The sequence below is a fragment of the Perognathus longimembris genome, chromosome 6 (assembly GCF_023159225.1).
Source record: "Perognathus longimembris pacificus isolate PPM17 chromosome 6, ASM2315922v1, whole genome shotgun sequence".
NCBI lineage: Eukaryota > Metazoa > Chordata > Mammalia > Rodentia > Heteromyidae > Perognathus > Perognathus longimembris.
In genome coordinates this window covers 79023452-79034943 of record NC_063166.1, presented here as the reverse complement: position 1 = coordinate 79034943, position 11492 = coordinate 79023452, and the positions used below count along the sequence as shown (strand labels likewise).

Below are 11492 nucleotides of genomic sequence, written 5' to 3'. Positions count from 1 at the left end.
CTGAACTGACGACACCCGGCTGCGTCCTGAGGCCACTGTGAATCCGCGGATGCTCTTCCAGCTCAGCCGAGTGGTTTTAAGGCTTTCCTCCTCCTCCACGGCTCCTTTTAGATCCATCCGGGAGACCCCGTGTGGATGTGGATAAAGCTGGATTTCAGCCACCAGCCCGCGGGGCGTCCGTGGTGGATGTTCCTCCTTTTCCCGTGTCACAGCTGGTGAGGTCTGGGCCACTCCGGAGAGCTCTGGTTTCCTAGTTTTCAATTTCCAGATTGCGCCAGCATGGCGGTCGCTCTGAGCACGGGTCCTTTCCGGCAGGCGAGCCGAGCCGGGGCCCTGCTGAAGGGGCAGGGCCGCGCCCACCCTCCTGAGCGGCTCTTCAGAGATGGGGCTGGGACTGTTGAGTAGATGCTAATTAACCATGCACATGTTTTGCATTTGATTTCTACTAAGTATTGAAATGTTGAGAGATGATTTTAAAAAATAATAAAGTGTCTTCCATTGTTAAATGAAGTGTTAGGGTTTTATGTCCCCTGTCCCTCCTCCGCATTTCCAAGTTGGAGTTGCTGTTTTGGAAGTCATATTTAGTTCACCACAAGACTCAACTTTTGTCCTCCAAGATTGACAATTAACAGCAGCCCCCAGGCCCTCTGCAGACGCCACACTCGTGTTGTGATCATCCAGGCTTCCTCCAGGTCCACCGTAGGGCACATCGGCAGCAGAACTAGATTTTGATCCATTGAAAATTCCATTTCTAACACCTTCCATCTCCAACTTCCCCGGGAGCCCTGCCTTGAGCCCGGCCCCGCCCTGGCCCTGCTGCTGTGGGAGCCTCAGCCCGTACTTAGCTTCTCCCCGTGCAGCTGAGAGATTGCCTTTGAAAGCCAGCTGTTAGAGCATTGCTTTGGTGGCAGGCACAAGGCAGTTCAATCCCTATTTTTTTTTTTTGGCCAGTCCTGGGCCTTGGACTCAGGGCCTGAGCACTGTCCCTGGCTTCTTCCCGCTCAAGGCTAGCACTCTGCCACTTGAGCCACAGTGCCGCTTCTGGCCGTTTTCTGTATATGTGGTGCTGGGGAATCGAACCTAGGGCCTCGTGTATCCGAGGCAGGCACTCTTGCCACTACTAGGCTATATCCCCAGCCCTCAATCCCTATTTTGAAAATGATAAATATTAGCCAGGGGCTGGTGGCTGTAATCCTAGCTACTCAGGAGGCTGGGATCTAAGGATCACAGTTCAGAGCCAGCCTGGGCTGGAAAGTCCGTGAGACTTATTTCTAATGAGCCACCAGAAAACAGGAAGTGGCACTGTGGTAGAGTGCTGGTGTTGAGCAAAAGAAGCTCAGAGACAGTGCCCAGGCCCTGAGTTCAAGCCCCAGTCTCTCACACACAAAAGCAAAACAGAAGTGTTAAGGGTGAGAAAAGTGCCGTGGTTCTAGCAGACCTGCTTTTCTGCACCAGTCCCAGAAACCTCGCTGGACGGGTCCTGAGGCAGGCCACGCAGCCACGGGAGGAGATGGTGTGTGTGGATCACGCACTGGGCTAAGCAGGGGCCCAGGGCCCCATGCTGGCATTGCTGTCCGCTGCCATCAGCTGACAGGAATAGTGGGTGCCTCAAGGTTCCCCAGACACCAGCCCGGCCCAGCCATCCAGAGGATGTGGGGACGGAGCAGATGGCTTCCTTTGTGTATGGAAATGACAGATGTATTTAACCATCACCAGGGGCGCCAGCTGTACAGAATTAGTCCTGATGCCAGCTCCAAGGGTCAGGCCGTGGCACCGTGTTCTGCCCACTTGCCATGGAGTGTGGGAGTAGAGGCACACACAGAGTCGCGCCCCAAACTCCAGTCACCTTTTCTCCTTGGTAATGGAATCCTGTTGTTTTGTTTTCTTGCGTCCTGGGGCTTGAACTCAGACCCTGGGCGCTGTCCCTGAGGCTCTCTGTGCTCAAGGTTAGCACTCTACCACTTGAGTCACAGCACCGCTCCCAGCCTTTTCTAAGTAGCTTACTGGAGATGTCTCACAAACTTTCCTGCCCTGGCTGGCTTTGAACTGTGATCTTTAGAGCTCAGCTCCTGAGTAGGTAGGATTACAGGCATGAACCACTGATGCCTGGCTCTTTGATATTTATTTTTTCTTTTTTGCCCAGTCCTGGGGCTTGAACTCAGGGCCTGGGTACTGGCCCTGAGTTTTCTTTTGCTCAAGGCCAGTGCTCTACCACTTGAGCCACAGCCTCACTTCCAGTTTTTGAGTGGTTAATTGGAGCTGAGTCTCACAGAGACTTTCCTGCCCTGGCTGGCTTTGAACTGGAATTCTCAGACCTCAGCCTCCTGAGTAGCTGGGATTCCAGGTGTGAGCCATGGGCGCCCAGCTGTTTTCTAGTTTTTGACCTTACAGGCGTGAGCCCCCAGCACCCAGCTAGGCCCTACATTTTGTATGTGGCATAAAGTAGGGGTCTAACTCCACCTTCTGCATGGCGATGTCGTTCTCCCAGCCCTGTTTGCTGGAGAGACTCCCCCATTGAATGTTCCTGGCAGCCTTATGGAGGTTTGACCATGACCACGAGGGTGTGTTTCCAGCTATTCTATTCCTCTGGGCTGCGTCCTGGGCAGGCCAGAACTCCACACTTCCCCGTGCCCGCTGGATGTGCTGTGGAGACAGCTCAGAAACCTCTTGAGGGCGGGGTCAGCAGCAAATATTTTAGGCGTTACAAGTCATCAAGGCTATGTAGATGCTTTTCAAGCGAGCAAGGACACATTCCTACTTTAGGGACAAAACCCCAAACCTGGACATCTTGAGCCTGTGCAGTGGATTTCTGTGGCCCTCCTGGCCTCCCGTTAGCCTTTGGCCTCTAGGGTGATTTCTTCTCCAGCCTGCTCCCCTCACTCCCCGGGGGGTCTGTGCATGACTGGCCCGGGCTGGTGTCCTGGGCTAGCCGGGACCCACCCCCATCTGATTAGCGAGCCACTCCCTCCTCCCCCGCCCCCCGGGGGGGCACAGCAGCCTGGAGCTCTGCTACGTGCCAGGGCCCCACACGGAGGCCCAGTCGGCTCCCACGTGTCCCCACACTTGCAGGTTCCATGATGGGGGAGAAATGGTCCTTGGAGCCCAGCCCCCTGTAGTGGTTGCTGCCTGTGGCTGGCAGCTGGGGGATGGCCAGGTCCTGTTGGCTCCCGGGCGTCTTCTGCCCCTCCTGCCTGGGCCGTGGCGGGGTGGGCAGCAGGAGACTCAGCTCTTGCCGCCTCCTGGGTTCCTTCAGCTGGGACCTTACGCAGCCCGACGCCCGGTCCCATCTCCCTACGGCCTACCTGAAGACAGCGTGGGCACCGGAACTGCCACTGCGAGACAGCGGGCTCAGCTCGAGTGCCAGGCTGGCGCCGCCCCACTGTCCCGAGCAGTCCCAGGCCCCACGCCTGGCACCGCACGGAGCCCGCTGCTGCTGGCCGAGAAAGGATGGGCAGGCAGGGCCCCAGTGGCATCTGGAGGGGAAAGCCGGTGTCTGCCAAGCTAGCTGACATGGTGGAGACCAGCTCTGATGGAGCAGCATCTTTATTCTAAATAAATAGCCAGTGATTTGACTTCTCCAACCACTTCTAAATGCTTAAAGACGACAAGACAAGCAGGGGCAGGAGGAGGCCGGCCCCCCCCCCCTCCCGCGGGGCAGCCAGGGGGGCTGGAGAGGAGGCCTGAGGCCTCTCCTGGCCTGCAGGGGGCGCAGGCCCCCAGGGCTGCACAAATCACAGGGGAGGTGGGTAGAGAACAGAAGACTAGGAGGAGGTGGACTGGGGGGGGCGTGCAGGGGACACCCCATCGGTGCTTCCCCCTCATGCACACCGTGGTGGCCTCTTTGAGCCCCCACTGCCACCTCCGCCCAGGCCAGGCCGGCTGCGCAGGGGGACGCAGCACGGTGACCCAGAGCGGCGGAGCCAGGGAGAGGGGTGCCCGTCTGCCCCTGGCACCGAGCTATGTCCCGCCCCGGAACCGTCAAGAGCCCAGGAGGAGCCTCGTGCTTCAGACGCCGGGCGTGGCCCGCTGGGTGCTGTCCAGCAGCGCGGGGGCGCTCGCGGCGGGCGCCCAGCACCGGGAGGAGCGGCTGGCTTCCCGCCTGAAGGTCTTCGTCTGTGGCAGGTCCAGGTGCGCGCGGCACCGTCGCATGGCACCGAGGGCAGCTCCAGGCCCGGGACCCCGCCAGCGTGGGGCCCGCGGGAACACGGCCCCCAGCGCTCAGGAGGCCGCATCCGGCCGCTGGGCTGGGGACACGGGTGGACGACTAACTCCCCGTTCACCAGCCTTCCCCGCGCACAGGGCTGGGTGGGCAACTGGGGCCCTGGAGACTCGGGTGGGCGCTCCATGGTGCGGGCCCCCGGCCCAGCCACAACCGCCCCTGCCAGACGCAGTCACCACCTCTACGCGTGCGTGCGTGGGTGTGACTCAAGGCCACGTCCACGTGTGTCCCAGGTGTGGAATCCCTGCTCTGCTCCTGCCCGGCGTCTTGAGGGGCTGCGACCCGGCTTGGAGGGCTGACGGGACCCAAGACGGCAGGAATGGAAGAGGGAGACGGGGACGGAGTCCTGAAGGGGGACGGGGCGGGCAGGAGAGCAGCAGGCGACACCGCAGCCTGGACCGGGGCCTCCGGCTGGCCCGTGAGGAAGGGCAGAGGCACTGGGGACAGGGAGCCGTGACTCACGCGGGCACAGTGCAGGACCCCGTACTGCTCACCTCGCCCACCAGGGGGCGCCGGCACCCCACACTGGCGTCCCTGCAGCTGGGGGGAGGCGGACTCTGGGTGGAGCGAGGCCCGTCGGGAGTGGGGGGAGCGGGGATACCGCTGAGGGCGCGTGATGTTGCCACGGTCTCTGGGTCCTGCCGCTGGGTCAGAGTGGCGGCCATGCCTGCAGCTCAGGATGGGGTGGCCTGGCACTCCCGGGCTTGCCCCCAGCAGGCAGAAGTGGGGGGACATTTACCTGGGGCTGTGGTCAGCCACTTAGTGGGCCGCCTCGGCGAGGAGTGTGGAGCTGACAGGCATTTCTGAACCGGCTACCTCCAAAGGCCTGGAACCTTCCACAAGGGCTGCAGCCACCTTCCGCTCCCCTGCCTTCCATCCCAGAGAAGCTGCGGGAGGCAGGCCCGCACCCCGGAGGCCTCGCCCTCGGGCCGTCAGAACAGCTCCTGCTCGTCGTCGTCCTCCGAGCCCGAGGGGCCCTGGCGCACCTCCTCGTACCACTTGTTGGTGAGGCTCTTCATCTGGATGCGCCCGCGGTGCAGGTCCTGGGGGGACACACGGCGCAAGGTCACGGAGAGGGGGCAGGAAGGACCGGGCCCCTGGGGGCACACGGGAGGGCCAGGGGGGTAGAGGGCATGCAGCCTCTGGAACAGACCTATTGCTTCAATTTTCCCCCAAAACCTTGGGGAACACAGCCCCTTCTTGTGCCTCAGTTTCCCCAGCTGTCAAGTGAGCTAGCGCTGGGTCTCCTGCGTGGCTGGAGGGTGCACTGGTGGCCCCCGCAAGCCTCCCGCAGCCTGCTCCCCCCGGCCACTCAGGTCCTGGGACAGGGAGGCCAGGGCCCTCTGGCCTGTCCCACCTCCTGGGTCAGCCGCCGCGTGAAGAAGGGGTTCAGGTACTTGGCGTCCAGCCACATGAAGCCCTTGAGGTCCTGCCGCCTGATGTAGTGCGCTTCGTACTCCTCCTCCGTGAGCTCCGAGAGGTGCTCGGACTCCACCGTGTTGCCCTGGGCGACAGGAAGGCCCCCAACTCTCAGCTGCTGCTCCCCTGCAGCGTCAGCACCAGCCGTTTTTAACCAATGCCCCTGCTGCTGGGAGATGCCCAGCAGCCCGCGGCCCGCTCTGACGTAAGAACACCTGTCGGAGGCTGAGATCTGAGGATAGGGGTTCAAAGCCAGCCCAGGTGGGAAAGTTCACGAGACTCTAATTAATTAATTAAAGCAGGAAATGGAGCTGTGGCTCAAATGGCTAGAGTATTACCCTAAAGGACAAAAGCTCAGGGACAGCACCCAGGCCCCGAGTTCAAGCACCAGGACCAGCACCTAACAACAAGACCCCGTAGGAAAGCTGGTGGATGGGGCAAGAAGGGCTAGCACCCAAGAAAAACCCAGAGTCCAGCCAAGATCGCCTCAGGGTCCCCCATCTCCTGCCCCGCGGCATCCCCGTGCAGGGGCCAGCTAAGGGGCTGAGGAGGCCCAGCCCTCCGGCCCAGCCTCCACCCGCATGCACGATTCCTGCCATCTGCAAAGGGGCACTGGGAAGGGCGGGGCGGCCCCGGCATGGGGGGAGGCCAGCAGCCGGAAGTCGAGGTGGGCGGTGGGGAAAGGAGAGTGTCTCCACTGCAGCTGGGCCCTGGGCCCCTCCAGGCCTGGCCCGCACCCTCCGTGTCCCGAGGGAGGCCCCCTCCCTGGCGGCCGGCCACTGCAAGCTGCCCTGCCCTCCGCAGGCCCCAGGGCAGTGTGAGCGAGCCCGGGGGCTGCTGGGATCTGGACCTTTCCAGGCCAGGTCCCTGGCGGGGGAGGGGCCCGCCGGCCTCTACCCAGCGCCCTTTGCCGCAGATGGACCGTGGGGCCGGTGCACAGGCTGCCACACCCGTGCTGCACAGGCAGAGAGGAGGCGGCAGGCGCCCCAGGGGCCCGCGCCTGCCCTTCCCCCCAGGCGGGGCACTGACCATCTTCTCGGTCTTGCTGAGGTTGACATCCTTCTTGCTCCGGCGGCGAGCCCGGGCGTCCTCAATGTCCATGAGGCGGATGAGCGGCATGGTGCTGCCGCCCAGCAGCAGGATGGTGAAGAGCACGATGATGATGGTGGTGGTGCCGATGAGCTGCCGCTTCTCCATGGGCTCCAGGTCCAGGTGCAGGCTCAGGGCGTAGGGGATGGCCCCCCGCAGGCCTGGGGGGACAGCAGCGGGTCGGGGCGGGGGCGGAGGGGGGCACGCTGTCACAGACCCCGGCAGTGCTCCCTGGTATCAACGGCTGGGCGCGGCCCAGGCTGGCCCTGCGCGGCACTCGTGCTTCAGCGCAGGGGAGCTGGGGTTACAGCCGGGCGCCTCTCTACCTGGTTCTCACACAACATACTGGGCTTATTTTGGTGCTGCTGGGACTTTTTTTCCCCCGGTCCTGGGGCTTGAACTCAGGGCCTGGGCTCTATCCAAGCCTCTTTGTGCTCTACCACTTGAGCCACAGTACTATTTCTGGCTTTTTCTTTTTTTTCCTGTTTCTGTGGTACTGAGGTTAGTCAAACCCAGAGCTTCATGCACGCTAGGCCAGCACTCTACCATTAAGCCACATTCTCATCCCCACACACAATTTCTTATTACCAGGTCTTAGTTATTTTTTATGCTAGTACTAGGGCTTGAACTCAGGGCCTTAAACTCTTGCGTGGCTTTTTTTGCTCAAGGATAGAGCCCTACCACTTGAACTCACACTTTCACTTGGTTTTTTTGCTTGTTGATTGGAGATAAGAGCCTCGTGGGCTCTTCTGGCTTTGTACCTCCGCCATGGGTATTAGTGTTCTAAGCAGCTAGTGTTACGGGGCGAGCCACCAGCACCCAGCCACACCACGTCTTTTGAAAGCAATCTTAAGACAGGCGTAAAGCTTGCTGTAAACGCAAGAACATTGTGAAGCATGTTGCTATATTCTAACTCATATGAAAATGCTTCAATCATAACACAAGAAAGCACAAAGAACTCTATGGATTCCCCCAAAATGAATGGAAGGATGTGTAGGGATCTGGTTCTTGAGGAGCCAAATCTCAAAGCTTTATAAAATCATTTTCATGCTTGGAAGTGTGGAGAAGAGTCTGAACAGCAGCCGAAATATTCCAAGAAACTGCTAGAACTCTGGCTGAAGGAAAAAACAGCCACGTGAGTGCATGGGGGCTGGGAGGGCGGAGGTGGGGTAGGTGTTCACTCGCCCTCTAGCACGAGGTCCCGGGCTGCACACCCAGCACTGCCACAAGCAAAGGCAGAGCGGCCACCGCCCGCCCCGGGGCCGCAGTGAGGGGCCCTGAGCACGTCCTCCGCCCCCGTGCGCCGGTGGTGGAGGTGGGCGCGCCGGGGCCTTTACCCCAGCTCTCCCGTCGGCTGACTCGAGAGGCGTTCGCTTACCGCTGAACCACATGATGAACATCATCTTCGGGGTGATTTTATGGTCGCGGAAGAAATTCAGCAGGTAGGAGAGAGGGAAAATGTTGACCGCTCTGCCAAACAGGACAAGCACCTGTGAGCACAAACCCAGTCAGCTTTGTGCTTCTCGCTGGGCCTCGGGCTGCCGCCGCGGGGTCACGCACGCACGCACGCACGCACGCACGCACGCACGCACGCACGCACGCACGCACGCACGCACGCACGCCAGCAGCTCCCGATCGCGAGGACGCGCCCGGCGCGCGCGTTGGGGCCGGCAGCGCCAGAGCCACAGGGCCGCGCGCGGGCCGGGGCTGACTGAGCCCTGACTGAGCCCACCCCACCGCCAGACGAGCTCCGGAGGGACGGCACCCCTCGGGGCCAGGCGGCAGACGGACGTCTACCTGGGTGTGGAGGGAACTGGGCGAAAGGAACCTGCCAGGGCTGCCGTGGCTTTGGCTCCCGCCGTCTCCAGAGGCCTCAGTGTCAATGACACACTGTCTGCGGGGCTGGGCGGGGGCTTCCTAGAATGCACGGGGCCTCTGGGTGACAAAAGCAACCGGGAGCCAGGGGCTCCACCTGTCATCCTAGCTACTCAGGAGGTTGAGATCTGAGGATGGAGGTTTGAAGCCAGCCTGGGCAGGAAAGTTCCTGAGACTCTATGTAACTAGCAAAAAGTCCAAAGTGAAGCTGTGGCTCAAGTGGTAGAGTGTTAGCCTTGAGCAAAAAAGCCCAGTGAGAGTTCAAGGCCCTGAGTTCAAGCCCTAGTACTGGCGCAGAAAAACAGAAGGCAACACGAAAGCAAAATAAAGTGTGCTGGATTCTCATAAGTATTTATTCATTTATTTGCAATTGGGACACATATGTAATTCTTTAGGCTTTAAGATTCTTTCTGTCAGTCCTGGGGCTTGAACTGGGGGCTTGGGCACTGTCCCTGAGTCTCTCTATGCTCAAGGCTAGCGCCCTACTACTTGAGCCACAGCACCACTTCCAGCTTTTTCTCTTTATGTGGTACTAAGGAATGGAAGCCAGGGCTTCATGCATGCTAGGCAAGCATTCTACCACCAAGCCACATTCCCAGCCCTAAGTTTATTCTTTATCTTTCCTTTTTAAACACAACCTCGCTATGTAGCCAGTCAGGCCTAGAACACATGAGACCCAGTCTCCTGAGTGCTGGAACTACAGGCATACACTACCATGACTGACTTTGCTGTAACAAGCACAGCAGTGTGCCTGGGAAGGTTAAGATAACAGTGACTCCTAGTGGTCAAACCGCTTTTATCCCGATCACATGCTAAGGGTTGTGTCTGACTTGCATTATGACTGGCTGCAAAGACCCATTTGCTTCAGTTATTTTTCAGGCAGGTCTTGAAGTTTGGCCTCAGACCTGCCTCCAGCATGCAGGAGCTCACAGGTGTGCAACATGATGCCCAGCTTACTGACCGAAATGGGGTCTCACTAACTTTTCACTGGGGCTGGCCTCAAACCCCAACCCTCCCAATCTTGGAATCTGCACTCTCTGCTTTTGTGTTGGTCCTGGGCTTGAACTCAGGGCCTAGGCCCCGTCCTTGAGCTTTTTTGCTCAAGGCTAGTGTTGTACTACTTGAGCCACAGCTCCACTTCCCACTCTTTTTTCTGATTTCTCTCCCCACACCCCTTTTTTTCTTCAGTCGTGGGCCTTGAACTCAAGGCCTGGTGGGCTCTGTCCCTGGGCTATTTTACTCAAGGCTAGCATTCTACCACTGAGCCACAGCACCACTTCCAGTTTTTGAGGGGTTAACTGGAGATGTGAATCTCACAGGCTTTCCTGCCCAGGCTGGCTCCGAACTGCAAGAACTGCAATCCTCAGATCTTCTCAGTCGCCTAAGTAGCTAGAATTACAGGCATGGGCCCAACTTCGTTTCCCTTTTAACTTTTATGCTTTTTAAAGGAGACATAGTATTCAAGGCCACTGAAAATTAAACAGTAAAAAGTCCTCTTTTGAGGAGATTTACTCATTAATTCCATCCCTTGCCCTTAGGGCATGTGTGGCCATTTTTGTGGTACATAGTTTGCTATACTAATGCTCTGCTGCTCAGGCTGCCTGTTTGTGACTTTGTAACAAAAGGAACTTAAACAGAGGAGTCTATGTAGCTGTTGAACTGTTAACAGTTACATAAATGAATCTAGAGTTATGTGGTTATTGATCTAAAAATAAGCAATTAACCAAAAACAAGGGATGTACTTACTATGCACCAGATGACAAAGGAAATTTCAAACTTGTGAGGAAAACTAAAAATGGACAGGCCAAGAAATGCAAACACACATGTTTCTGAAACAAATCAAAGAATGCGTTATTCATCCCAACCATTTTCTCCAGCAGTACGACACTGTTTAGTAGCAAAACCCAACATGTTTTTCTTTATTTTCTAGAAAATCCTACAACTGAGATTTCTTTCTTTCTTTCTTTCTTTCTTTTTCTTTCTTTCTTTCTTTCTTTCTTTCTTTCTTTCTTTCTTTCTTTCTCTCCCTCTCTCTCTCTCTCTCTCTTTCTTTGTTGGTCATGGGACTTGAACTCAGGGATCTCTTCTGCTCAAGGCTAGTGAGTGCTCTGCCACTTTAAGTCACAGTGCCACTTCCAGTTTTCTGGTGGTTAATTGGAGGTAAGAGTCTATGGACTTTCCTGCCCAGGCTGGCTTTGAACTGTGATCCTCAGATCTCAGCCTCCTGTGCCCACCTCTACAAGTGCTATTTTGGTTAAACTGTGTACTCTGATTCTCTGTCACACAGCCACTGTTTCCCCGCACCTCAGTATTCCCCATGCAATGGGTCATGCTGTCCCAGCCAGAGATGACAAACGAGGAACTTGTCCACTGTGTGAACACTGTGACCGGCATGGATGCCCACAGTGGCCCACGAGGCGGACAGTCTCCTGTCCACTTCTTCCTTGCGCAGAGGAAGTGACTAGCTTCGAGTTACTACCACCTCAGCGTTTAGAGCCTGGCTTCTGCCCAGCAGGACTGGTAGGGAAAGACCCAGCTCCAGCTCCTGGCTTGGCCTGCACCCAGGAGGGCCCAACGTGGACTTGCAGTGTACAAGCCGCCACTGTGTATTTTATTTTTTATTTATTTTATTTATTTATTTATTTATTTTTTTGCCAGTCCTGGGCCTTGGACTCAGGGCCTGAGCACTGTCCCTGGCTTCTTCCCGCTCAAGGCTAGCACTCTGCCGCTTGAGCCACAGCACCGCTTCTGGCGGTTTTCTGTATATGTGGTGCTGGGGAATCGAACCTAGGGCCTCGTGTATCCGAGGCAGGCACTCTTGCCACTAGGCCATATCCCCAGCCCCACTGTGTATTTTAGACAAAACACCTTATAAATTTTTAGGCACTTG

At 57.8% G+C, this 11492-nt stretch overlaps 1 protein-coding gene across 3 annotated transcripts in view; it reads right to left on the bottom strand.

The window, feature by feature from the left end:
• Window positions 1-3525: 3525 nt before the first annotated feature.
• The window catches only part of Slc9a8 (solute carrier family 9 member A8), a 46905-nt gene continuing 38938 nt past the window's right edge, over window positions 3526-11492 (bottom strand). For all 3 annotated transcript variants that reach the window (XM_048349610.1, XM_048349609.1, XM_048349611.1), the window contains 5 exons: window positions 10349-10431; window positions 8106-8217; window positions 6668-6888; window positions 5577-5723; window positions 3526-5262 (listed from right to left, as the gene is read on the bottom strand). In XM_048349610.1, coding sequence (XP_048205567.1) covers window positions 5152-5262; window positions 5577-5723; window positions 6668-6888; window positions 8106-8217; window positions 10349-10431 — 674 coding nt within the window. In that variant the 3' untranslated portion in view covers window positions 3526-5151. The remainder of the gene's footprint in view (window positions 5263-5576; window positions 5724-6667; window positions 6889-8105; window positions 8218-10348; window positions 10432-11492) is intronic.